This window comes from Sapajus apella, unplaced genomic scaffold (genome assembly GCF_009761245.1).
Source record: "Sapajus apella isolate SASKATOON/1434 unplaced genomic scaffold, GSC_monkey_1.0 scaffold19, whole genome shotgun sequence".
In the NCBI taxonomy this organism is placed as follows: domain Eukaryota; kingdom Metazoa; phylum Chordata; class Mammalia; order Primates; family Cebidae; genus Sapajus; species Sapajus apella.
In genome coordinates, this window is record NW_022436959.1 from 6,808,673 (window position 1) to 6,836,479 (window position 27,807).

Below are 27,807 nucleotides of genomic sequence, written 5' to 3' on the forward strand. Positions count from 1 at the left end.
TTTAACCCATTTAGGCCACTTGATCTCTGACTCTTGGGTAGCTCCCTGCTTCCCTCGAGGCCTCCCCAATCCATTTCCTTCCCAGGAGCTATAGAGGCTTTTCGAGGGTGCAGAGCTGCCCATGGGCTCTCCGTCCCTGCCTCCCTCCAGTGTCCTCGCTCAGGGAAGGGAAGCTCAGGCCGAGAGCTGCCCAACTTTGGGTAGCGGCTGTCCCTCGGTTAGGAGAGCTGCAGCGTTCTCCTCCTGCAGGCTGGCGGGTGGGCGCGCTTTGCTGCCCCCTGCAGCTCCGGGGCCTGCGATCCCTGGTCCCCGCACGGGGCATTCCGTCAGTCACCCAGGCCCACGCTCTCCAGCCCGCCGCCCTCGTCTGGACGCGCAGCGGGTAGAAGAGAGCTGCAAACTGATAAGCCGTCTTCTGGGCAGGGTGGGGGACCCGGGGGGCTGGAGACCGAGCCCCTCCGAGAGGAGCCGCCCGGTCCCGCCCCCTGGCTCCGCCATTGGCCGTGGCTGAGCGGCTGTACCCGCAGCTCCTCTCCGCGAAGGTCCCCACTTGACAGCTCTGGGCGACCGGAGGCTGCGCCCAGAAGCTGCCCCGGAGATTGGGGCTGGGCCAGCGGGGGACCAGGACCCCGCGCTCTCTCGGCGGTTCCCTCCCGCGTCCACTCCCTCACAGCCACGCGGAGCGCGCACTCCCACTCCTCTACACGCGGCTGCGGGGCGCGATGGACCCGGCACTGCTCCACAGCCTGCTGGAGGCCAACTGCAGCCTGGCGCTGGCCGAAGAGCTACTCTTGGACGGCTGGGGGCCGCCCCTGGACCCCGAGGGTAGGCGGGAGGAGAGCGGTCGGAGGCGGCGCGGGCTTCCCTCGCGCGCTGGGTGCTCCTCAGACCCCGCGCTCCGAGTGCCCCGTGGCTCCCCGCGCCCCTGGGGGCCCCTCTGAGCTCTGCTCCGCTCTCTCCCGCCGCCAGGTCCCTACTCCTACTGCAACACGACCTTGGACCAGATCGGAACGTGCTGGCCCCGCAGCGCCACCGGAGCCCTCGTGGAGCGGCCATGTCCCGAGTACTTCAACGGCGTCAAGTACAACACGACCCGTGAGTGTCCCCGACCCTCGCTGCCTGCTCTTCATCCGCGGTTTTAGGGAATTGAGAGGGTTCTAGACCCAGCGACACAAAGCTGCCGAGGGCCGCGGTACAGCAGACCTCTGGTATTAAGGACCCCTTACAATGTTGGGGCGCGCCTTCTGCTTCTACCCCCAGTACAGCGTCTAACCTCAGTAAGGCAGTGATTTGCCCACAATTCCCGTGCTCCATGCGGTGAGAGCCCAAAAAGGAGAGAAGGAAATACTTCCTCCTCTTTGAGGGTAAACCTCCATTGTAGTTTCCGTTGCCTTAAGTTCCCCATTAGGACTTCACTGTGTAGACGCTGCTTCCCCTACTCAGGAGGGGGACCTACCCCAGGAGAGCGGATATGCTAAGTCCCAAATCCCCCAGAGTGAGTGCAGTGACCTGACCGTACTAACAGAGAGAAGAGGAGGAAGGCAGGAGCCGGGAGGGATGGGGCGAGTGCATATTTTGTGGGGGAGGACAGGCAGGCGTAGGTTCTGCCAAGCTAGAGGGTGAGGGGTGTTGCATCTTCCCTAATCCAGCGTCCCAGGACTGACCTGCTGGGCTGAGTCAGGGGCGTGGGCAGCATTAGTCCTGTGCCCTCATAATGAGTGCTGTCTGAATCAGCCCCTTTCCCCGCCCCCCAAAGAGAACAACCTATGCCTTCCTTCCTCCTGGCAAGTCATGGACGGGCTTGAGGCTCTGGAGCAAAGGGCAGTAGAGGCTGCTGGAGTTACGCAGCCTCCAGGTGGGGTGGTTTAGTGGGGGTTCTGGGTGTGTGCATCTGTGTGGGTGCCTGTCTGTGCCCTGTGGAACATGTGATGGGAGCCAGGCATGTGGTCTGCAGGAGCCTGTGGGGACAGCAATCACTGGCCCATCTAGAACCCCCCTCACATCTCCAGCCCAACCCCAGTTGCCAAGTATGCTGAGATCCTATCTGAGGACTATCTGTCTGAAACCTCTCATCCTGGAAACATCCTAACAAGCCCTCTCTGAGTGTCTGTGTCTGAATGGTGGCCCAGTTCCACCTCCACCCACCCCCCCACACACACACGTGCACACGCTTTCAGAAGCCCAGGCTGAGGCCTTCGCCAGGAGAGGTGGTTAGAAGGCAAGACAGCAGCACCTGCACCTGACTCCAAGTGGCACTCCCCTGACTGTACCAGCTGAGGGCTCTGGTGGGGCCAGGGAGCACATCTTATCCATGATTGAAACAGATCTCCCTGGAAGGAAGTGAGGTCCCCAACCTAGGAGGTATGCAAGCAGAATGAATGATTTCCCTGTGCCTTCCTAGTCCTGGCTTTATAAAACTGTATTTCTAGGATTCCATGAACTGTGTGTGGGGTGGGGCAGTGGAGATCAGCGACCCTGATTCAGACTGAGCCTGGAGATTAAGGGCCGTGGCCATCCAGGGTGAAGCAGGGTGATGGAGTATCTCAGCCCACAGCCTGTGAACCTCAGAGAGCTCTGCTTTGGTTCTTATCCCAGCCTGAGCTATGCCTTGTTCTCCCCAACCCGCCTGGAGGCCCCCTTTTCCCAGAGCAGGGCCCGGGTCTCTTCTTCATAGCCAAGCTGAGTACAGTATTATTCAATCAATTTGTGGAACACCCACTATGCGCCAGCCACTGCATGGGCACTGTATTGCATGGGCACAATTGCAACAGGCAAAAAGAACAGAATGATGAATGCCCTAATTAGGGGGGAAGCACAAGGTCTATGGGAATGGGGTTGGGAGTGACAGGGAAGACTTCCCAAAGGAGTGCAGACAGCGCATATCAGACCATCCATATCAATTAAGTCTAATGAGAAGCTGAAAAAAGGTTGGGTCACCACCCAGGCTGGTAAAGGTAGTGCCAATGAGCCCCGGGTATCTAATGAACAATTTTCTTCATTTAGACCAAAGTGCTGCCTGCACTGCCACTTCGGGAGAATGAGAGGAGCTGGTGGAGGGTGCGGAGCACTTACCGCTAACCAGCACCTGGAGTGTGAGGTCAGCCTGGGTAGGAAGAGCAAAGGGTGCTAATGGCTGTGGACAGGCATGATTGATTTCCCTCCTCCCCTTTCTTCACACCAGTGTTGCTTCCTTCTCTGTTTGCCTTTTCCATGGGATCCCTCCTTTAGAAAGAATGACACAGGGAGAAAACTCCATGAGAAGCCCCGGGGGAGAACAGGGGAGTTCAGGCTCCACTTCCTGCCCCAATTTTACCATGCTATAGCCAAACCCCTATTGAAGCCTCATTCCATTCATTGATCAATGAAGATTCATTGAGCAGGGATCACCCAGGTGGGGATAACAGTTTAGATATTAGTCTCTGCAATTTTTCAACTCAGCTGAGCACAGAGAATCTGCCGCAAAGCTCTCAAGTGTTAATCATTTTCCAGGTGCTAGCTACCACTGAGAGAGCTTTGTATCCATAATCCCACTCACCCCCACTCCCTCCAAGATACATACTGCTTTTATGCCCATATTGTAGACAAGAACACTGAGACTCAGACACATGAAGTAACTTGTTCAAGGTCCTAATCAGCTCCTATGCACCAGTGCAGGCAGGCAAATGCACAGCCCTCACTCTTAACCATGGGGCAGTACTGCCTCCACAAGAGGCATTTGGTTTGCAAGGACAGCTTAGAAATTTGGAAAGAAGACTTACCTCTGGCCTGGGAATCAGGGAGAACTTAGCCCTCTGAACAGGACTTCTGGGAACAGGTTGGGTTTTAGCAGGTGAGAGCAGGAGAGGTACAGGAGAGGCCCTGTAGGCTGAGGGGGCTGAGCAAAGGCATGGAGACAGGCCGGGCTTTGTGCCTCAGGAGGAGTGAGTGTTGTATGGAGAACAGGGAGTAGGAGAAAGGAACAATGAGGCTGGGGAGACGCATGGAGGTCAGGTGATGCAGGGCATTCTACAGGGCTTCACCTGGAGAGGGAGCCTAGGCAAGCTTGTGAGTGGAGGAGCTCAGCTTTGGGAGCACACTGTCCTCTGGAGGGAGAGGAGAGGTAAGGGGACTTCTGCATAGACCCAGAGAGACCGCAGGCTGTGGAAGAAAAAGAGGGTGAAAACGCCAGCAACCTTGGGCATTTGAAATTGACAAGATGTGGTGAGAGACGGCAAGGTAGAGGGTTGGGCACACAGGAAACAGCTGAGCACAGTTGGGGATGTGTTGACTTGAGGAGCTGGAGGGGCACCTGAGTGGAGATGTCAGGAAGCAGCTGGCTGGGTGGGGAAACGCTCAAGAGAGCACCAAGAGCGGAGATAAGCCATTTAGAAGTCCTAGGATGTGGAGTTAGCAAATAGCTACAGGGAGTGAGTTTGGAAGGCTAGGTCAGAGCCTTGAGCCATCTCCCCCAGAGCTATATCCAGATACAGCAGGGCCAAGGGAAGGGAAGGGACTAGTGCAGGTCACACTCGTTAGTCAGTGGCAGAGCCAAGTTAAGCACTCAAGTCTTGTCGGGTGTTCTCTACACAACCTGTGCTGGTGCTCCAGTGGCTGGGCTTCCACGCATTTGTACTGTGGTTTCACTCATTTAATCCTTCCACCATCCAGTGACAGAGACATAGCGTTATCCTCATTTTACACATGGGGAAACTGAGGCATGGTGCAATTAAGTCACTTGTAACAGAACTAGGATTCAAACAGATTATGCTGACTCTCAAAAACTGACTCTGCTAGGTTAAGTAGAGAAGAAATTTGTGAAAAATATATTGGGGAGTTTATGGAATCACTGAGCGGGCTAGAGAACCAGATTTGGGGCCCCCAGCCAAGAGCACAGCGCAGAGTTGGCCCAGTGAAGGAATGTCCCTCTTCCTGAAAGGCCCTGCCAACACCACCAGCCTTGGCCACCAGGTGGGCCACAGCCCTGCTGCCACCACTGCCCTGGAGTCTTTTTCAGACAGGATCTTAGTCTACCAGGCTGGAGTCCAGTGGCATGATCAAGGATCACTGCAATCTCAAACTTCTGTGCCAAGTGATCCTCCTGCCTCAGCCTCCTGAGTAGCTGAGACTACAGGCACATGCCACCACACCTGGCTAATTTTTAAATTTTTTGTAGAGGTGGAATCTTGCCATTTTGCCAGGGCTGGTCTTGAACTCCTGGGCTCAAGTGATACTCCCATCTCTGGCTCCCAAAGTGCTGGGAGTACAGGTGTGAGCCACTGCACCTGGCCAACTTAGAGTCTTAAGCTTCCTGCAGTTACCTCTGGAGAGGCTTTCTCCCTGTCTCCATTTGGGGGCCCCCATACTGGAAGGGGGAGTATGTGGAGCCCCAGGTCCCATGCCAAAGCTCTGGCTACAAGGGAGCCTGGGAAGTAAAGACTTGGCAATTTAGCTCTAGGTGGGGAGGTGGCCTCCGTTTTCCTTCCAGGGTTCCTCGGGCCCAGGTTCAAATTTTGAGTGGCTAGAAACAGTTCTAAATGTAAAGGAATACCTTTCCCACCCAGTGGCTGGGTTTGGCAATAGTAGACTCCCAAACTCAACCCAGCACTTCTATATCAGTCTGGGTCTGAGCTTTGGTGAACATCACCAGCTGCCTGTTCCCCTCTGACCACCAATTTGCTGTGATTGGATCAAGACAGAAATATGCAAGGTAGGTCTCAAAGTTGGTCAGTTCTCCTTAGCCTGCAGTGGCCTCCAAGCAATGCAGGATGTTGATTCAGGGAGATGTACCTCGTTTGGGAAGCTCAGGAAAACTGCTGTTAGCACCAGGACTATGCCTCTGACAACCCCAGCTCTGGCCACACTTCCCCAAGTCTCTTTAACTGGGAATGAGAAGCAATCCAGTCCAGGAAGTGGAGGCCAGGCTAGAAGGAGACATCAACTGCAAGGTTTTTCCCACAAAAAGCGAGAAATATGGCCAGACATGGTGGCTCATGCCTGCAATCCCAACATTTTGGAAGGCTGAGGCAGGAGAATCACTTGAGGCCAGGAGTTTCAGACCAGCTGAAGCCACATAGCGAGACCCCGTGTTCTACAAAAAAAAAATAATAAATGAGCCTGGCATAGTGGCTCATGCCTGTAGTCCCACTACTCAGGAGGCTGAGGTAGGAGGATCACTTGAGTATAAGAGTTCAAGGCTGCAGTGAGCTAAGATCACACCACTGCCCTCCAACCTGGGTGACAGGGTGAGACCCCATCTCAAAAAACGATAGGTAAGAAAGGTGATTCAAAGTCAAGGTCAAAGATTACCCAGCTAGGCCCCAAACCAGACAAGGAGATGGCTGGATCTGGAATGCCCCAACTATAGGCAGTAAAGGGACTGAGGGTGGGATATCTGGCCCCTAAGGTATTACCTTCTGGGGATATGGTCACTAAGTGGCAATGACACTGAAGAGGTGGCACAGCTGGCTGCACCTGCTGAAACACAGGGTTACAGGGAGCTTCTCTTTTCTAGTGACACCAACTCCAAGATCTCCCATGATGAAGTGTGTCCCAGGGGAGAGAGATCTTCTGCCTCTTCATGGTTGAGTGACCCAACATATGTCAGTTTCTCTTTTCAAGTCCCACTAGACCAAATGCAAAAGTTGCCTTCCTTCCTAATTCCCAAGGGGATGCCTGATGACTCAGTTTCCGACATGCTTCCCTTGGAACAGTCAAAGCTTTCATGCCAGGAACCTGGAGGATACTGCCCAAAGGTTTGCTGTTTAAGACTGGCACCCCTCCCTCATGTGGGGTTGGACCACAGTGTCTGCAGTTTTGGCAGCTGGGTCAGTCTACACGTGGGGTCTTGGCATGAGATCTGGCTGCCTCCTGCATGTATGTGTGACTGTTTTGTATTTGCCATGCATCTTGGTGAAGCATGGGCATCCAAGGTGGCAGACTATCCTCCTGGCCCACTGTGAGCCTCCCATCTTCAGTGAGTTTCCCAAGTAACCTAGGAAACAGCATCAGCCTTGTCCATCCTGAGATCCTTGTGTGCTCAGCTCTGTGCAGTGCTTAGGAAAGGGCTGGAGATGAAATTAGGGGCTCTCAGCCTTGTACAAAAGAAGGTAAACTTCTGCTCCAGAGAGCCTTTGGGCGGGTTGGGAAAGTACACCTTTACAGGAGTCAGTGAAAGAGCAATCCCAGCCCAGAATGAGCCAGGCAGACACAACCAGCTGGACCCTTGGGGAGCTGGAACAGTCATGGAAGCTGCCTGGAGGTGCTGGGGCTGGAGCTGGACTTTGAAAAGGGGCATGAATTAGTTGATACCCTTGGGCTGGGCCCAGGACCAAGATCTGAATGTCGAGTGGGAAGGCTGATTCTTAGGAGCTCTCCAAGGTTCCCCATATCAGAGCTAGGCAGTTGAAGAATGATGTTGTGCTGTTCGCGGTGCTGAAAGTTCTGATCCCATGCAGTGACTGCATTTCTTCTGTAAATACTGCTTCTGGCCCTCCCCGCCAATATGTCATCACCTTCTCTCCCTCACCACTACTACTACTAGTACTACTTTCCTCTCCTCTTCCTTCTCCTTTTCCTCTTCCTCCTCCTTCTATCATCATCATCATCACAGGGTTTCACTCTGTTACCCAGGAGTACAGTGGCACAATCTCAGCTCACTGCAGCCTCTGCCTTCCAGGCTCAAGCAATCCTCTCACCTCAGCCTCCTGAGTAGCTGGGCCTACAGGTGCACACAGCCATGCCTCGCTACTTTTTTTTTTGTAGAGATAGGGTTTCATCATGTTTCTCAGACTGGTCTCAAATTCCTGGGCTCAAGCAATTTCACCTGCATTGGTCTCCCAAAATGCTGGGATTACAGGTGTGAGCCACCACATCCAGCCTCTCCCTCACTTCCTGTCCTTTTCTTTCCAAATAACCAATGACCCCATTGCTGTGCCTCACCACAGTCCAACTCACCCTTTTCCCCATGCATACCCCTGTCCCTTGTACTCCTTCCCCCCAAACTACCAACAAATATAGTCCCTCATGGTTCCTTTCTCCCATGACCCATGTCTCTCTAGACGGTATCAGAGGTAGAAGTGCCAACCATCTGAAAGGGATGCTTGGAGTTGTCACAATAGCTTGGGGGTGCTAATTGACATTTAGTAGACTGGGGAGTCTCACATAACAAATATTTGATCCACCTGAAATGCCAATAATATCAATAGAGAATCAATTTACTATAATTTTTCTAAGAGGCAAAATGGAGACCAAGGGGGAAGGGACTTTGTCATGGGCAACTAGCTATGCAGAGACAAAACTACAACTTGAATATAGGCTCTCATTTCCCAGCCAGGCTTCAGGACCACCCTAGATAACTGCCTAAACTAGGAACTGTTTGCCAAGAGTCTGCATCTGAAATGGGAGAGCCCATTGTAATGGGGGCTTTTGGCAGGCCTGGGCCACTCTGGGTGTAGAAATCAGACCTCCAAGACTACAGAATCCTGCAAGAAAACACCCTGCCTGCATCATTCAGACCCTAATACCCCCTGGAAGGCCACACTCCACATCATTAGCATCAATCCTCAGCAGGGGCACCTGTGTTGCTATGGTAATAGGCACCCACCTCTCTGCACCCAGCCCTGCAATTCTAGCCTTGCCATTTGCCCTCAGATTGTGTGCCCATCCATTTATGGTTCCCAGAGGGTGAAGGGGATACTTTCTGTTTTACTCCCTCTTGTCCGAGGCTGTGCCTGAGGGCTCAGTGCCCTCATTAGCTACAGCAGACAGCCCCCCCAAAGAGCGGGGCACATCTGTCCAGTTCTTTGATACCCAGTGTCTGTAGCCACAAGCTCATCTGCAGGCAGGGCTGGGCTGCCAGAGAGGGAATTCCCCTCCCACTTCCACATCCCACCTGCTTTCCAAGGGTCAGCAGGTCTGAGTCAGTTCTGTTCAGCCCACATTTAGTCAATGGCTCTGTCCTGAGGGAGATTCAGTGGCTCCAATATGGCCTCTACTTACTTGTCTGTCCCAAAAGAGTTCAAGTCCAGTAGCAAAGAAAAGAAGGATCAGGTCCAAAGAGGTGAAGTTCATACTGAATTATGGCAAATGCAATAAAACAGAATTTGTGTTTTTCAAACTATGGATTATGACACAAGAGTGGACTGTGGAGTCAATTTAATGGGTCATGATGAGTGTTTGTCTGTGAAATGAATAGAAGACATTAAAATAGACTGGAAAGGAAAATAACACAGCTGTGCCCCAGCTACATCTTGCTTTTTGAAACTGGATTCTGTGTGTGTGTGTGTGTGTGTGTGTGTGTGTGTGTGTGTACTGGATTATAATATAAAATGTATGTGTTATTGTGGTTCAAGGGCAATAAAGTGGGAAAGCTATGTGACAAGAGAAGGGAAGGGATGCAGGAGGAAACAGAGAGGATTGCTTCAAACCTAGGGTGCCGGGGATGGCTCCAGGCAGGACGTGACATTTGAGTGAGGGATTAAAGATGGGTAAGAAGGAGGAGGTGCTTTAAGAGGTGAATCCACACAAAGAGGGTACGTGCCAAACCTGTTTGTGCCAATGCCCATGGCCATGCAGAATGCTAGAGATGGGTCAGGCCAGCTAAACTGGGGCCTGGGTGTCAAGGGTCTTGACTATCACACTAAGAAATTGGACTTTATTATTGACAGCAATAAAGAGCCATTGATGGCTTTTAAGCAGGAATCAACATGGTCAAGGTGGCAAGAAAAGAAGAAGGAGGTGAGCTAGGAGGCCATTGTGGTGGTCCAGGCAAGAAGACTAGAGAGCAGATGGAGGGATGGGCAGGAGGGGAGTAGACTCTGGAAAAAGAAAAGAAGAGACAGAATCCATGGAACTTGGACCCCTGGGCATTGGTGTGAGGGAGAGGAAAGGTCTCTGATTTGCAGCATTTCTATCCTGACCCCTTCTCACCTGCAAGCCCACCCCACGGTCGGTGCCACCATGAGATAGCATACCTGGGAAACAAATGTTCTGAGGCCTTGTCCTCAGGGAACCCCCACCCTGATCAGAGTGACCAGATTTACTCACCTCGACAGCTCAGGGCTGGTCATGGGGCAAGGGCTGGAGTGTGGGGCTCAGGTGGTCAGGACTGGGGATGCTCAGAGGAGAGAGAGACGGGGGAGGGAGAGGGGGAGAGAGAGAGAGAGAGAGAGAGAGAGAGAGAGAGAGCGCGAACGAGAGCTATAGGGTCGGAGCAATCAAGAAGGTCTTCCTGAAGGAGGGGGCCTAGCACTGAGCTTCAGGAAAGCTGGATGATATCTATGAACACATAGAAGATCATTTTTCTGCCCTTTGAAGCACAGGCAGGATCATGGTCTGCCTCACCTCACACAGACTGTTCAGAGGCACTGTAAACCCCAATCAGGGAGGGACTGTTCATTTCACAAAAGAACTTACTCTCCTTAAATGCTTTTACTTTTTTAGTTCAGTGACATCACCATCACTGACCCCCACAAGTTGAGGTAGCCCCTCCCTTTCATGAGCACTAATGTTGGTAAGGAAAGATGGTCCTAGGTATCAAATTCAGAGCCCATCTTGGGAGTTGGGCACCATGGCCAGGGGTGGGGAGCAGGATTCCTCTTCCTGGGAGTCAGAATCAGCGTCAGACCAGGGCATTCCCTGACTCGCTTGGCAGGGGAAGGGCAGGGCCCTGCCAGGGATGGGCCTTGGCCGAGGAGGAAGGAATAGGCCAGTCACAACCCTGAGTTTGAAGAATGGATGAGCTCCAGGCACCAAACTAAAAAGCAGTTAAGCTAATAGAATCTTCCCCATTGATTTTGCTCTTTGGCAAGTGCTCTTTCCTAATTCCATTGCTTCAAACTCATCGGGCTCAATGGAAGTGGGTTTTTAAGTAACTTAATTATTTCAGAACACACTGCCTCCAAAAACAACCTAAGGTTCCCCCTCCAGCTCTGCAACTCTGTGCTCTGTGAGCTATTTATTTTAATTAGCTTTACATTGTATATCTAACATATGCTAAAAAGAAAATTTCACAGACAACTGCTCATTAGTCAGAGAGCTAAACCCTGGTACAAATCACCTCCAAACAATGGAACATTCAGCATTTGTAATCCACCTGGGGAGATCAGAAATACATAGTGGTGAAGGCAGAGCAGAGGCAGGCTTGGAGAGCTCCCGGCCTTCTCTGGTGGGAGGACTTCCTCCTGGTTGGAGCTGGCGTATGGAGGGGGTGGCTTAGGAGCCAGACCTTGACAGTTAGAGCTGAGATAGAGAGAAAGGCAAATATGAGCATTTTTCAACTTTCCTATCTTCCCCTTTGATAAAATCTGCACTTTTGTACACAGGGCATTGCTGCTTGAAATGTCTTTCCACACATCTTGTTCCAACTTGAAAACAGAGGCTGGTTCTTGAACATATAGAGACATCACATGGTGGCCTCCCAGGCAGCAGCAGCCCAAGGGAAGCGGTCCAGCCCTGAGTCCCCAGCATTCCCTCATTCCTGTTTACCACTACTTGATGTGGCCTAAATGTTGAGAACAGAAGGCTTGAAGCCAGAACTTCTGGGTTTGAATCCTCTTGTCATCTTTGTTTCCTTGGCCAGTAGCTTAATCTCTTTGTGCCTCAGATTCCTCCTTTTTGAAACGGGTTCATATTAATGCCTACCTCATGGGGTGGTTGTGGAGATTAAATGGACAGGTGTATCCATAGCAGTTAGAAGAGGGCCTGGTACATGAGAAACACGTGCTATGTAAGTGGTAGTTATTATTAAAATGGAAGTGCTGATATTGGTGAAGTACGGATCTCATAAATATAAAACAGTTGAGATAAGGATGTAAATTATGTGGCATGCTGAAAGCAGTAAATCTTCAGGCACAACCCAGTGCTCACATTGGATTCAGTTTTGAAGCAAATGAACAAAATGAAAGTGTACAAAATGCTAGTCAAAGACTGTATCTAAAATGGGTTTTAGCATGCCTTTAGCTATTATGTAAGATGAGACTTTTGTGCTATTTTCACATAAATAACTTACATGTAAACTTTCAGATGCACATTGTATTTCCTGGCCTAGGAGAGCTGAGGTGTGTACACCTTATCCTGTGTGCACCAGGGAGCCAGGGAGGGCTCTTGAGGAGGAGAGTGACCTGACTCTTGGCAGCTGGCATTTTTTTGTAGGGAATGCCTACCGAGAATGTTTGGAGAATGGGACTTGGGCCTCAAAGATCAACTACTCACAGTGTGAGCCCATTTTGGATGACAAGGTGAGTGGCTCTCACCTGCCTTGACCCCAGGCCTCACACAGGTTTGGGACTCAGAATGAGCACAGAGGATCCCAAGGTGGGCAGACCAGTCCTTGTGTCACCCAGCCACTCCCTTCTGTACCTCCTGCCCCTGCCCCCAGTGTCCTGCCCTGTGCTCAGTGACACTGTAGAGAGACAGAAAGGGGACATGAAGTCCCACCTTCAAGAAAGCTTGAGCTGCTAGAGGACACAGCCAAGGAGGCATGGGACACAAAAAGGGAATAACCGTGTGACTAATGCTCCCAACATCTTAGAGGCTGTGTGACTGCACACCCTCCTCTCCCTCTGGGCCTCAGTCTCCCCATCTGGCATTCTGATCCTGTGACTCCACATGGAAACAAATGCAGCCCTACAAGGGCTGTCCCCACAGGTAGCTGGGTTATGCTCCGCCTCCCCAGCCCTGCTCCAGCTCTGACTCTGGAATTCGATTCAGTGCTGCTGAGACACTGAACACCTCCCCTTGAAGCTTCGCCTCATTCCTGATCTGAAATGATACATCTCAGCCCCATCCTCATTATCCAACAGTCCTCAGTGGGGCTGGAACTTTGCCCCAAATGACGTCCAAATTCACAGGGAAAAACATTCACCCACCCTGAGAAACTGATTCTGCAAAATGTGAGCCACAGAGGTTCTGCAGGGAGGTCACTCAATGGGCAGGGCAACCTCCAGCCATCGGTCCTCACCCCCATTCTCACTGCCCTTCCAGCAGTGGAGAATCAACATGGGGTGGCCCTCCCTGGCAGGAAGGAGTATTTCATCACTGACTTTGTTTCAAATTGCCAACACTTGGTGATAATTAAAAGTCAACTGACTTTTATCCAGTTTGAAAAGAATTTCTAAATTTTCTATAGAAAATGCACCCCCTCATGCGGTCTCCAGAGCAGACTAATCTCAATGCACCCCACCCCAGGCCTCCTATAGGCTGTTGCTTCTGAGGCAGGATGGCAGGTTGGCCCCATTGCACAGACATCAAAACTGAGGCCCAGAGATATAAATCAACTCACCCTCAGTCGCTCAGCCAGCTGGGATCTGGGCTGAGACTAAACCCAGGAAAGGCATTCTAGAGTCTAGAATTTTTTAAAAGAATCTGTACCCATACCTCTCAAAATGTGCCCCTAAAAATGCTTGTTGGTGCCAGGCACAGTGGTACCAGCTACTCGAGAGGCTGAGGTGGGAAGATTGCTTCAGGCCAGCAGATCAAGGCTGTGGTACACTATAATTGCTCCTGTGAATAGCCACTGGACCCCAGCCTGGGCAACAGAGTGATACGCCGTCTCTAAAAAACTAAAAATAAAATAAATGCATGTTGGAAGGCCTTAACACAGCCATTTATAAGAACAAGAGCTACCCAGGGCCAACAGGAATGAGCGCTAAGTGCCAGGCATGGCAATAACACCTGGAGCACTTCTGCCGCAAGGTCAGGACACAGAGGTGGCCATGGCTGGAGTCCTCAGCCCCACTCCCACGTGCCCATGCCTGCATCTGCCCTGCCCATGTCTGTCTGTCCAGCAGAGGAAGTACGACCTGCACTACCGCATTGCCCTTGTCGTCAACTACCTGGGCCACTGCGTATCTGTGGCAGCCCTGGTGGCCGCCTTCCTGCTTTTCCTGACCCTGCGGTGAGTCCATCCTCCCCCCTTGCTTTCTCCTCGTCCCTCTTCCTACACCACCTCCTTCACATCTTTCAGACATTCTCACCTCCATTCCGGGGCCCAGCAGATAAAAGGGTCAGTGGATCAAGGGGGGTTTGGGAAGGGTATCAGGGCGTGGATCACCAGCAGGCATGTGGGGTACAGAGTGGGAGCTGGACTCAGAGGCCCAGGCTGAGTCTCTACCTGGCCTCAGGGAGAGCCCAGTCCCAGTTGACCCCTGACCCCGACTGACCCCTGACCTGCCCCTCCCACAGGAGCATCCGCTGTCTGCGGAATGTGATTCATTGGAACCTCATCACCACCTTTATCCTGCGAAATGTCATGTGGTTCCTACTGCAGCTCATTGACCATGAAGTACACGAGAGCAATGAGGTCACTCTTCGGGGAGGCTTGGGGCTAGACCTGGGGGGCTCTGGGCTCCAGGGGCACCTGTCTGTCTGGTCTCTGCTTGGACCCCTCCCTTGACAGGAAGCTCACTACCTACCACGATACCCTTCTTCATCTTGGGAAGCTTTTACTCTTACAAGTGCTTCCTAATGTTGAGCTTCTGGAACTCTACCCCATTCCTGCCCCCACTCTGAGAACAGATCCCATCTGCTCTCTCCAGGCTCAGAGACAGACCCCTTGGAGATGTGCACACAGAGACTGATGTTTCCCAGTCCCCACTGCTCTCAGCGGGTGACACCTGACTTCCCGGCTGCTCCTTGGCTGACCCAGGGCCCGAATGCTGTCATATGGGCCGTGGCTCAGGTGCAAAACCAGGCCTGAGCTCATCTCCACCCAAACCACTGTCCCACCAGAGCTGGGCTGGGAGGAGCAGGAAGCTGGCAGGCTGGGAGCTTCACAAAGCTGACTCCAGACACATTTATCCTAGTCCACTACTCATCTTGTGGATTCAGGTGCCCTCAAAGACCCCTTTGAGAAAAAGAGACTATAACTAACCTCTGTTGAGCTCTCCGTCACTTAATCCCAGTGAGACCAGCAGGTTTCATTTTCCCCATCACAGAGACATGAAACTGAGACTCACAGAGGTGAAGTAACTGGCCAAGGTCACATGTTGTGATGATACCTCTACATATGGGGCCATCCCACATCCCAGCTGTCCACCCTGGATTTCTGTCCATTGCTGTGTACTGTGTCCAAGCCATTGTAAAACTGTAGACTAGTCTTGGGCCATCACAGAGCCCTGTGGCACACCATCAGAGACGTCTCAGTACATTCCCGTTGGGTGGCCTGTGCCTGAGCAGACACCAGCCTGATGTGATCCTTAACATGGCCCACATAGAACCCTGCCTCAGAACCAAACAGGTTCAATCAAGCTGAAGGTGCCTTCCAGCTCCAACGTGAACTTGTACTAATAGGACATCATTAACCATGGAGGAAAAGTAGGGTTGGGAGGAGGAGCTCGGTAGCTTCCCACCTCAGCAGGACTTTCTCAGAACAAAGGAGACAGAAGCCACAGGAGGCTCAGAGATCAGAGACTGTGCAGGGAAGCCCAGAAGCAGCCAGCAGCTCAGCACAGGAGGGCTATCTGAGAACTGGGGCTGTCAGAGCCACACAGACAGGATGGGCATGTACAGAAGCAGAGCCCCTGTCACACAGCTCCCCGGACCTTGAGCTGGCTCCATCATTCCCCACATCCCAGCCTTTGCTTTCAGGGTGCCCTGGGGATGAGCCTGTGGGGAAGATGACCAGGTGGGGTCTGTTGAGAGGAGCTCTGGCCTGGAAGCCCAAGGCCTGAACCCTGACCCTGCTGCAGCCCACTGTGTGGCTCTAAAGGGGCAGGGGCTTCCCCTCCCGGCCTCCTGCAAGGTGCTTGGGAAGGCAGCCTTGCTCAGAGGGACAGGGACAAACTCCCCTCTGCTGGGAAGGTAGCACAGAACCACAGCAGGCACAAACACAGCCACAGCCACAGCCACAACACATCTCCCCTCATGCCTGCCTTTGCAGTGTTACTTTTTGAGGTTCAGAGAGGTACAGTGACTTGCCAGGGGCCCTGTACTTTGCATGTCTCCCTCCAGAGCCAGTAATGATTGTGTCAAGTCCAGAAGCTCCCAAACCCAGTCTTTAGAGAATCCCCTCCCTGGCCGCAGCCCTTCATACACGCTTGACTTACTTTACTCACTTTTTTCTTCATTTTTTTCTAAATGAAATTTCATATTCCATCCCTAAGTGGAAGCAGGTCTGACTTGCTGTGGATTGAGAATGACCCAAAAAAAATTAAAATGAAAACACAAGATGGTTGAATTCCAACCTCTGCCTGCAGAAAGCTCAGAGCCAGACTCCCACTCTCTTTACTAGAAAGAAAAAGTAGAAAGAGTTAGAGAGAAATTAAGAAAACACACTGGTGCCAACAGAGAGTGGCACCTTAACTGAATCTGAAAGAGTGAAAGAGCACTGGGGAAGGATGAGGCTTTTTGGAATGAGGTTTGCTGGTATTTCATGGCATGTCCACGAACCCCCTCTGGGATGCCCTGTGTCTTGTTGCCCTGCCTGAGATGGGTGTGTCCGCCTGGGCCCCAGGCAGCCTCCTGACAGTCCCTGCCCTGCACACAGGTCTGGTGCCGCTGTATCACCACCATCTTCAACTACTTTGTGGTGACCAACTTCTTCTGGATGTTTGTGGAAGGCTGCTACCTGCACACAGCCATCGTCATGACCTACTCCACCGAGCGCCTGCGCAAGTGGCTCTTCCTCTTCATCGGATGGTGTGAGGGTCCCGGGGGCAGCAGAGCCTAGTTGGGGGGAGGACTTCTCACCAGGCCATTTCCCTTTGTCTTGGGTCCAAAGACCAGAGCCCGGCCCTGCCCTCCACCCCCAGCGCAGCCCCGAGGATAAAGCTACTTCCTTCCATGCTGGTGAGGAAAAAGCAAAGGACCCTCCAAAGGCTATTCTTCAAATAGTTTTTCTCCCCATGCCAGGAAGGACCTGCCCAAAGACTTCTCTATCACAATCACACATCCTTGCTTGGAGAGAAGGGGTGGGGGCATGGACCAGGGGTCTAGGGACAAGGTACCTCTGGGGTCATGGGTGGCCTGCTGTTGGAAGAGTAAAAACATGATCCTACCCCACTGTGGTCCCCCACGGTGTGCCCTACAAGGATGTCCTTGTCCATCTGTCCCCTGCAGCCGAAGTCTGTCTTTCTTTCAGGCATCCCCTGCCCCATCATCGTCGCCTGGGCCATTGGCAAGTTCCACTATGAGAATGAACAGTAAGTGAATGGGCAAGCCATGGGGGGTCATGGAGAGGGGCGTGGGGGTGTTAAGACAGATCAGCCTTGGCTCCAGCCAAGCCATGAAGCAGGAAATGTAGCCACACTGAGATAGATCCACTTTCCTGTTGTCCTTAAATTGAAGAAAATAACCCTGCACTCAGAGGTAGGGCTCAAGGAACTTTGTTGGATTAAGTTAGGAATTGTGGTTCCTGACGTGCACCCCATCACGCACAACCCCTTTGGTCTTTGTAAGGCCTCCTCAGACCTGAATGTGGCAGGTCTGGCCCTGGGTATGTGGAAGGGGTCAAGGCCACACATGACATCCAGAGCTGTCCATGAGCATTTAAAGAGTCCGTGGGCATTTCACAGAGCTTGTTTTTTTTTTGAAGTCTCAGTTCTCCCTGTGCCAGAGGCCGTGATATGCTGAGCCACGGCCCAAGTGACAGCAACTCTGGCCATGGGTCAGCCAAGGAGCAGCCAGGAAGTCAGGTGTCACCAGCTGAGAGCAGCAGGGCCTGGGGAATGTCAGTCTCTGTGTGCAGACCTCTAAGGGGTCTGTCTCAGAGCCTGGAGAGAGCAGATGGGATCTGTTCTCAGAGTGGGGGCAGGAATGGGGTAGAGTTCCAGAAGTTCAACATTAGGAAGCGCTTGTAAGAGTAAAAGCTTCCCAGGAAGAAGAGGGCTGCCTTGGTAGGTAGTGGGCTTCCTGTAAAAGGAGGGGTCCAAAGCAGAGACCAGAAACCCTGGGAGACAGGGAAAATCCTGTCTGATGCAGGTCTGCACTGGATGACCTCCAAGATTTCAGAGAACAGAGTTGCCCAAAGTCGACGGCACCTCCCTGTGGTCCAGTAGTTGCTGGCAGACCCAGACCCTAAAGCCTCTCCCCTGTCCAGCATCCCCAGGGAATGAACTAAGCCTCTAGCAGCCGGTGAGGCCAGCTAGGCCACAGCTCCCTTCACTCAGTACACAACCATTGGCTCAAAGACCCAAAATCCCAGGCTGGCAGTAGGAAGGCTCCTTTTCCACATCTGCTGCTTTGTGTGGCCGACTGAGTGCCTGGCACACAGAGCAGCGGGTTTTAAGCAACATGGGAACAGGTGGCCTAAGGCAGTTGGCCCTGGGCCAGCAAGGGGGAGCCCAGCTCTCCCTTTATTCCTGTGCCTCCTGCATGCCCAATCCTGTGCCTAGCAATCCACAATGGGGCAGGGGAAAGAGGAACAGGAAGAGACCCATGGCCCCTCCTCAGTCTGGCTGGGGTGATCAGACCCAACATGTAAAGCAAAAGAGGGCCTGGGTGGGTGAGGGTGCTCAGTGGGGCTGGTATTTCCACCAAGGCTTTCCAGAAAGGGGCAGTCCTTGAGGTTGGGTCTCAGTAAGTGTAAAGCTGGAGGACCCTGGGCCCAAGTCTGGGGGGGTGGTCCCCCAGCTCCAGCTCAGCAGGCCCCCTATAGCCACCCCATCTTTGCAGGTGCTGGTTTGGCAAGGAACCCGGTGACCTGGTGGACTACATCTACCAAGGCCCCATCATTCTCGTGCTCCTGGTAGGTCCTCAGTGGTGGCTGGGATGGGGCTGGGTGCCAGGAGGACAGCAGACGGCCCACCCAGGCAGAGATTCTAGGAAAGATGTGGCATGGGCAGCCCTGCACACCCACTCTGTATGCTGTCCCCATACCCCATCCATGCCACCAGTGCCCCAGTGCCACACAGCCGTCCCTTCCTCACGCTCAATGCCAGCGCAGCCCCACACCCCTCTGGTGACCTCAGGGCTCTTTCTCTGGGTGGAGGAAGGATCTGACAGGTTGACTTCTCGTGCCCTCCCAGTCTGACACTGTACAGTGCTAAGACAGCTAGGTGAGCAGGCAGCTAGTGACAAGAGAAGAGTGTGCAGGCTTCCGTTCATTCCTGATCTGCATTCCCCTCGGCCCCCAGCGACCCTCTCTGGGTTCAGCCCACTGCCCCCAGCCTGGAGCGGTGGATACCAGGATGAAGCATAATGAGCAATTGTTCCTTGTCCAGCTCCCCGCCCTTTGCCAACTGCATTTGCATCTGATGTATAATTGCCACACATCTTTAGTCCACAAGCTTTAATTAAGAGGGAGTTTAAGTAGAGGCTGCATTCTGCAAAAGAAACCCATTATATATCATACCTTAAAAAAAAAAAAAAAAGAAAGACAGACATACAAAAAAGCCCCGTAAGAAATTGGCATTTACGTAAGACTTATTTCAGGCTCAGTAATTTCAGGCTCCTATGTGTACCGGCTTGCTTAAAGGGGCCACAGTTCCTTCTGGGAAACTCAGTGAGAGTGCCATCTCCTCCTGCACAAAGAAGGTGCCAGGTGGTGCTTTCTTTTGTCTACCTTGGAGACAATTATTTATCTCTTTTGTTTTCTTACTCTCCTTTTTCTGTGACTTTGGGTTTCATTTGACCTCCATCTTTGGAATGTCCTTGATATATGTGAACTGATGATGACTAGGAAGGCTTCTCACCCACGGCTGGAAATTCCACTGTCAGGGCTTTGTTCACTTCAGAGGAAGAAGCCAGGTTTTGTCAGCAGCTAATAGAAGGTTTGTCCTTGAATTCCCAGCTGCAGTGAGTCACTCACCCCTCAGTGTGAACAAAAACCCCATGAGATCCATTCCCTCCCAACTAGCTGCCAAGAGCCATCCCGGAGGAATAGAGCTTTTGATGAGCCAGGGACCGAGCCAGGGAAGGTTGGCCTTGATAAGTGACCAATAGTGGCAGAGAGTGAGTCCCAACTGTAAAGATGTTGGATAGGTGGTGAGGAAATGCCAAGAGAAAGAGACGAGGAACACAAGAGCTCAGTGTCAAGAACCAGCTCCCTGCTTCCTCTTCCATACCCCTTCTCTGGCTCCACCCCTGCCTCTGTGCTCACGGGCCCTTTCCTTGTCTTTCCCTTGGGCCCAGCTCTTTGTACCAATAGGGGCTTCCAGATTCCAAGCTGAGCCCTTCCAGAAGCTCTATTTACATTATTTCCAACCCTTGCATCTTCAAGTCCTAAAAGAAGTAGGGTTCATCTATAAAATGCTCTCCATTTTTATAGATGAAGAAGCCAAGAGAGATGAATTGGTTTGCCCAAGGTCATCACTAATAGCTGGCAGAGCTGAGGCTCAAAGCCAGGTCTCCTGCTTTGTCCCCACCATCTGCCTGCTGTCCTCGAGGTTGGATACATGCCATCCCTACACCCCCCAGCAGTTCACAGCTGGATTTCTGCTGCTAAGAGACACTCACTTATTTCTGGGTTCTGAGAAGTGAATCAGGTGGTTGAGTTTGCAGGAAGCCTGGCTGCCTGCTGGTGTTGTCACTGTTGGTGTCATGGGAAAGGGATGTGGCAGTCACTAGTCCAGACACAGGTCTTAGTGCTCTCAGTGAGTATTTCAGCCTGTGCTGATCTTCTAAGGCAAGCTCTGTGGTTAGCCCCATTGGGGGCAGACAAGGAAGCAGGAGCTCATGAGGTTAAGCAGCTTGCCTAAGGCCACGCAACTGCAAATTGGAACAGTCCAAATTTGAGCCATGAGACTAGGACTTGGTGCTACAGTTCATTTGGGGGGTGGGCCTCATCAGTTCTTAGCCCAGCTGCCATTTCTCCAGGCATCTCTGACACCTTAGGAAAGATATAATCTCCCCCACCCCCAACCCCTGCATGCCCCCAGCTAGTCCACAAGCCCTCTGCAAGCAGGGGCTGTGACTGCCTGTCCACTTCCCCATCGCTGATGCCTGGCTCAGAGCCTGGCACATGGTCACTTGATTCATTGAATGAATGAACAATTAAATAAAACCAGAAACCAGGCTGAATAAGGGCAGGGTCCAACAGACAGTTCTTACTAAAGAAATGGAGTGTGTTTTTAGGGGGGGAGGTGGAGTCGGAGAATGGAAAGCTGGAGAGCTCAGTGTGGACAGGGTGACCAGAAGTCTCCCTCAAGAAAGAGGAGGTGCCTGTTGTGGTGTGAAGAGCGAGGCTGGGAAACAGGCTCAAAGGAAAGAGGGATTTTCAGGCTACATAGACACAAGCTGAGATGAGTGGGGCCACATCACTAAATGCTGCCTAGTATAAGGATGGGGACAAAGCCTTGTCTCCCAGATGCTCCACACTTGACCCTGTCCCTGACCTTGCCTCAGTACAAGAAGCAGGGCCCTATAGACAAGAAGTACTCAGTAAGCACTTGTTGACTGAATAGATGAATGGGTTAAATAGTGGGTGGACAATTGAATAAGCTGGTTGCTAGGTAGATGGATGGATGAATGGATGGATGGGCCAGTGGATGAACACATTAAAGAGTAGGTAGATAACTGAATGGATTGGTTATTGGGTAGGTGGATGGATGGGTAGATGGATGGGTACATTAACGGATAGATATAAGAGTGGGTAGATAGTTGAATGAATTGGTTGTTGAGTAAGTGGATGGAAGGATGGATGGATGGAAAGATGGAAGGATGGATGGATGGATGGATGGATGGATGGGTGGATGGATGGATGAATGGATGGATGGATGGATGGAATGATGGGTGGATAGATGGACGGATAAATGACGGATAGATGGATGAATAGATAAAAGTAGATGGGTAATTGAATTTATTTGTTGGTAGGTAAGAGGCTAGATGAATAAAAGTGGGTGGATAATTGAATTGATTAGTGGGTTGATGGATGAGTGGAAGATTAATATTGAATTCAAGAAAATGTGGCAGAAATGATAATATATTTTGATTCCAACAGTTTCTACTCTCAGAGAAGTCAGGAAGAATCAGAAAAGGTCAAATACTTTGTATTACTTTTATGAGAAAATTAGGATTCACTTACATGTTAAGGTGACTTGTGTCCCATGATCCAGAGGAATATGACAGAACCCAGGAGCTGGAAATTAGGTGAGCCCTAAGAGAAAGCTGGTATCAGGTCACGGCAGCCCCACTAAAGGCTTTCCACCCCCAGCCCTCCCTTGGGCCCCCAGGCCATATGACTGTGAGGTAAGAGAGCAGCAGGCATTGGCTGCAGCAGGGTGTGAGCTCTCCCTGCCCCCAGGGCCACCCGAAAGCTTGGGGAGCATCCAGAGGCTACAGGTTGACAGCATCAGTATATCTGCCTATGTCCTGTGTCCCTTCTCCCAGCCAGGATTCAGAACTTGGAAGGGTAAGAAGGGCCCAGCCCAAGTGTAAGAAGCAATGGATTTTCTAGACAGAGGCTCAGGGGTGTGTGTGTGAGTGAGTGGGTGTGCATACATGAGCCCGCAGACGCTGATGGGCTAACATGTATCTCCCTCTGGCCCATGAGCGCCTTGTCAGGAAACAGCCCCACTGTGTCAGGCCAACACACACTCCCTTGCTTGCCTGCCTATGCTCGGAGGCAGATGAAGAGAAATGCAGGCGTGCTGTGCCCCAGATCCACGCTCACACGTGCACAAGCTCTGTAAGGCAAACACACGTGCACAAGTGCTTAAATGACAGACCTGCAGACCCACACCACAGCTCCCACGTGACAACACAGTCACAGTCACAGCTGACACAGACAAACAGACACTTGCAGGCCTACAGGGACCCGCACCCAGCAAGAAGCGGCTGAGGAGCCAGGCAGGCCAATTCCAGGGCTAGGGGCTGGGTGGGGTGGCTCTGCTGCAGAGGGAAGACTCAGAATGAAGATAAATGGGGCCCGTCCTGAGCCCTCAGAACCAGCCCCGCCACCCATCCATCTTCCCTGCCTAGGGTGCCTGTGAAGGCTCTGGAGTTCCTGGGCACAGGGCGGGATGCTGGCAGATTAATCACTCATTCAGCAACTGAGTTATTAATCCCTCCAACTGGCCTTGTCTGCCCCACCAGGGCAGGGCTGTCCTCAGTCAGAAGGACCTCAGGCCGACCTGGAGCCGGAGATAGTGCAAGAGACTCAGAGAGCCCCTCAGTCAACAAGTGGGGACCCTGTGGCAGAGAGAGGAGGGGAGCTTCTGTAGGGTACCTGTGCGGGGGAGAGGGTTGGAGGCTTTCTAAGCCTCAGGAGGCGTGCCCTGTGTTCTCGGTCATGACCCACAGAGGCTGCCTTTCCTCCTCGGGCCTGGGCTAGAGACGCAGGCTCTGGAAAACAGGGCTGTCTCCCCATCCTGGCAAGGGAGGGGCCGAGGCCTTGGGATGCTGGCAGGTGCTGGGGGGAAAGGTGCAATAGGTATGTGCGTGGGACATGGGTTTCCGGGGGGCTGCGGGGAAGGGGGCTGCCTCTCGGCTCCTCTAAGACACATGGTCCTTCCTTTTCCGTCTTTCCCGTGCCTGCCCTCTCTCCAGATCAATTTCGTATTTCTGTTCAACATTGTCAGGATACTAATGACAAAGTTACGCGCGTCCACCACATCTGAGACAATCCAGTACAGGTATGTGAGGCAGTGCCCTGACCCTGCAGGGGAGAGGGGAGGAGGTCATCGGGCCGTCCTCCTGCTTCCTGGCAGAGCCCTCTGCCCCAGGCCTCAGCCAGGGAGCTCGCTCAAGCTTCTGGAAGAAACACCACCACAGGGTCTCCCACCGTTCCAGCGGGTGAGGCCTGCCTGCCGCGCGGGCTGAGACCTGCATCCACATCTCACCCCCAGGAAGGCGGTGAAGGCCACCCTGGTGCTCCTGCCCCTCCTGGGCATCACCTACATGCTCTTCTTCATCAATCCTGGGGAGGATAACCTGTCGCAGATTGTGTTCATCTATTTCAACTCCTTCCTGCAGTCATTCCAGGTAGGGCCCGTGACCAGATGGGGGCCCCACAGTGCGCTTCCCTGAGACTGCTCTGCCAGCTGTGCCCTCAATAGGATGGTCCCTGGGGACTGGCACAGCCATGGCTCAGTTACATCCACAGAGTTAGAAGCCCGTGGACACTCAGCCTGGCCTGGCCCCTGTCCAGGGTCTGGGTCCTACCAGCCTGCACCTACTGTCCCGGCACCTGTTCTAAGGATGCAGGCAGTCCAGCCGAATGCTCTCAATAATGTCACACAATATTTAGGTCACCCACACGGATCAGCTTCCACAGAATCAAGCAGATGGTCGCCATGTGACCCCCTCGGTCGCCCACCTCACAGCTTCCCGTTCCTCCTCCACCTTCTCCCCTGGGTTCTCCTTGCTGGGCAGGCTCTGGAGGGGCAGTCTGCCTGGCTCCAGGCCTGTGATCACTGCTTACTCAGAGTAGGCCCTGGAACATCTGCACCTTGAGGCTAGGACGCCACCCAGCTGACTCTAGGGGTTCCTGGGTCAGAGCATTCCCCCACTATCCTGTCCCCAGTCCCCCACTCCAGGCAGAGCAGCTCCTCCGCCAGCTCATTCCTGACCACTCCCTCCTTTCCTTCCTCTCCAGGGTTTCTTTGTGTCTGTCTTCTACTGCTTCTTCAATGGAGAGGTATGAGGCCAGGGCCTCGGGGTGGCCTGGGCTATCCAGCTCCTCAGACTCTACTCCAGGGCGGCTCCATTGGTGCTGCCCAGCCTTGCGGGAATGCCAGGGAGGGGAAGGCTTGAGATACTGCCTGGCCTCAGTGGAACAGGAATCTCCCCACAGGGGCTGGAGCCAATTTAGGTCAACCGTGCAGGCCCGAAATGACGTGCCAGTGCCGCACACGTGCACTGAGAGAGCTGGGTGAGCAGGGGAGACCAGGCCACATGGAATAGAGAGGCCAGAGCAGAGTGGTGACAGGAGAAATCATCCAGAAAGAGGTGAGGTGTATGCCATGCAATCAGGTCTTTATGGACTCAGACAGCAGAAGAGAGACCAGCACATTCCCCCCTACCTGCCACAGAATAGCCCACACCCTGAGACCAGGCTCTGGGGAGTCAGGCAGCCATGAAGCCTGGCACCAACCATGTGGCCCAGAGCCCCAGTGCAGCTGACATGGGGAGGAGCACGCTCGTACCTGGGCTGGGGTGGATGAGGACATAGAGAAAAGAGCAGACACAGGCCCCAGGGCCCGGGAGCTTCCCAACACTCCAGAGGAATGCACTTGCCTGTCTCTGCACAGGGCACTGGCGAGGTGTCTATGCAGGCCTGCGTCTCTGTGGATGAAAGTCCATGAGCAGATACAGGTCCTGTGGGCTGGATGAGAAGAGAGGGAGCCAGTAAGGAAAAAAACAAAAGTGACGTTTATGGAGCATTTATTCTGTTTGAAACAAGTATGAGGCAAGGATGCAAGGAACATTATCCAATTTCCAGAAAAATTCTTCAATTACCAAACAAATGAAGCAACAATGACACCAGATACAACCAAGTTTAGGAATGATCAGAACAGAGCGCTTTCCCTTTCAGGCAGTAAGCCCTGTGGGTTAGTCAGGCAGGAAAGTCTAGCAGGTAGTAGGGAAAGTGAGAGCTGCAGAGGGGACCATCTTCAGGAGGGAGGAGGAGGTGCTCCAGGTGTGTGAGCTGGGCACCCGCCATCAATGCCCTGTGGGAGCGGGGGCCTGGGAAGACTAAGGGGGCCAAGTCTCCAAGCTGCGCTCTCTGGTCCCAAGATAATAATTTTGAAGTGGCAGAGTGAGAGTCAGGGAAGGGAAGGCAATGTGTCCAGAGGACACTGGATGATCTGGGAGGACTGTGGAGTCAAGCCTCTCCAGGAGAAGACTAAGGAAAGGGCCCTTGGAGAGAGGCCACAGGGTCAGGGAAGGACTTCGGTTTTAGAAGCAGGCAGTTCCTTGGCATGAGGGTGGCAGTTGACCCATGAGGGCAGAGATCAGGGGAGGAGACTGTCCCGGAAGCTCAGCGTTGGTCTTTGGGAGCTGGCTGAGCCTCTGCCTCTCACACAGGTGCGCTCAGCCATGAGGAAGAGGTGGCACCGCTGGCAGGACCATCACTCCCTTCGAGTCCCTGTGGCCCGGGCCATGTCCATCCCCACGTCACCCACGCGGATCAGCTTCCATAGCATCAAGCAGACAGCCACCGTGTGACCCCCTTGGTCGCCCATCTGTGCAGCTCCCCCATCCTCCTCCACTTTCCTCTGGGTTCTCCTTGTGGGGCAGGCTGTGGTGGGGCAGGAGATGGGAGGGGAAGAGACCAGCTCTCCAGCATGGCAGGAAAGAGGGGGTGTGGCAGCCAAGGGGGACTCCAAGAGACAGGACCAGCAGAGGCTGCCAGGCTCAGTGCGAGAGGGAGCAGAGGGAATTCCCAGGACCCCGAGAAGAGCTGGTCAGATGTCTGCAGGCATTTGCTCATCCCAGTCTCTCTGGCCAGAGCCTCACTGTAGAGAGAAAACTGAGGCCCAGAGCAGAGAAGGGCCTAACAGACAGAGCTATTCACAGTGGCAGACAAGGGGCTACCCTGCTCTACTCACAGTGCCAGCTGCCAGGTGATGGTGTGGCTCTGTGCCGGCCCTCGGCCTCACACTCAGTGGTGCCCCGAAGTTGGTGGGGTATGCCAGCTGGAGTAACGGATCAATTAGGAAGTCCTATCCCAGGGTCTGTCACCTAGAGAGCCTTACTTGTACCCCACCCTTGTTCCTCTGTCCCCTCCCCAGCCATCCTCCCACCCCTAGGGCTCCATGAGGGATGCTGACTTCCAGGATTGGCTTCCTCTCTTGGGAGACCCCTTCTCTGCCTAGTCCACACATTAGGGAATCTAGGAAGACACCATCAGGGCAGCCACATTCTTAGGTCAACCAGATGTATGGTGCAGGGCAAATCAAGGAGCAGAGGCATGGAGAAGGGAGGTGTGGGATGGGAATAGCAGAAACCAACGATATCTTCAGTGATTGAAACTCATCCCCCAGTGCCCTTTGCCCTCCAGCCTCCTTTTCAGAAACATCTCTGCTCTCTGTGAAATAAATTATGCCTCTTCGAAACGGCCTCCCCTCAGGTCAAATCACTCAAAGAGTGGTGTGGGCCAAGGATCGTGGCTGGATCTATGGGGCCACATCCATCTTTCTTAGTGGACTTAAGCCCTGGCCTAGGACCAGTTCTCTCTGACCTCTGGTAGGTTTGGAGTCTTTATGGTCAAAATACCTGCAGGTAGGTCTGTCCCTTATCAATCTGCCCAGGCTAATACCTGGCCCTAGCCCCCAACCAAGGGCAGTTTGATTCAGCCTGGAGGTGACGTGCAGCTCACCCAGCAAGCCAGGACCTGTCCCAACGGGCAAGGCTCTGGAATCTGGTGGGAAGGATAGACAAAGCCCCTCAGTCTCATATACAACGACCATCAGAGCAGCTTCCAGGCTTGGCTTCCAACCCTGTGCCCTGTAGCGGAGCTATAGGAGTCAGGGAGGGAGAAGCATCAGGCCATTGCTTTCAACAGTAACCAATGCTCTAGGTACTCCCTACAAAAATAAATTTTGAAAAATCATGTATCCCATCTTGCACATTTTTAAGTTGACACTTAATATTTTTTACTTAAGTTTTAATACCTTCAGAGGATGTGATTTCTGTCATTTTGTAAATATTTACATTTTTAAATTAAACTGCTGCAAACACTTTAAAATACATCAAATGAAATCTGAACACCACGGTGATTTAACACCCACCCTCATCTATTTTAAAAACACCTGACCAAGCTCTTCTTTATTTTTATTTTATTTTTGAGACTGAGACAGGGTTTCACTCTGTTACCAGGCTAGAGTGCAGTGGCAAGATCACAGCTCACTGCAACCTCTGCTTCCCGGGCTCAGGTGATCTTCCCAACTCAGCCCCCCAAATAGCTGGGACTACAGGCACGCACCACCATGCTGGGATAATTTTTGTATT

At 52.8% G+C, this 27,807-nt stretch overlaps 1 protein-coding gene across 3 annotated transcripts; it reads left to right on the forward strand.

The window, feature by feature from the left end:
- The first annotated feature begins 318 nt into the window (after positions 1-318).
- CRHR2 (corticotropin releasing hormone receptor 2) lies at positions 319-27,413 on the forward strand. Of its 3 annotated transcripts, none has more exons than XM_032286880.1 (12): positions 319-825; positions 970-1,095; positions 12,130-12,215; positions 13,764-13,873; positions 14,161-14,278; positions 16,463-16,616; positions 17,057-17,117; positions 18,589-18,661; positions 23,401-23,486; positions 23,700-23,835; positions 24,449-24,490; positions 25,882-27,413. In XM_032286880.1, exons 1-12 carry the CDS (start codon positions 723-725, stop codon positions 26,020-26,022), a joined length of 1,236 nt encoding a protein of 411 aa, XP_032142771.1. In that variant the 5' UTR covers positions 319-722; the 3' UTR covers positions 26,023-27,413. The 3 variants fall into 3 exon arrangements, with proteins under 3 accessions (XP_032142771.1, XP_032142772.1, XP_032142773.1); XM_032286881.1 differs by having other exon boundaries at positions 13,767-13,873; XM_032286882.1 differs by lacking the exons at positions 13,764-13,873; positions 14,161-14,278.
- The last annotated feature ends 394 nt before the right edge of the window (positions 27,414-27,807 follow it).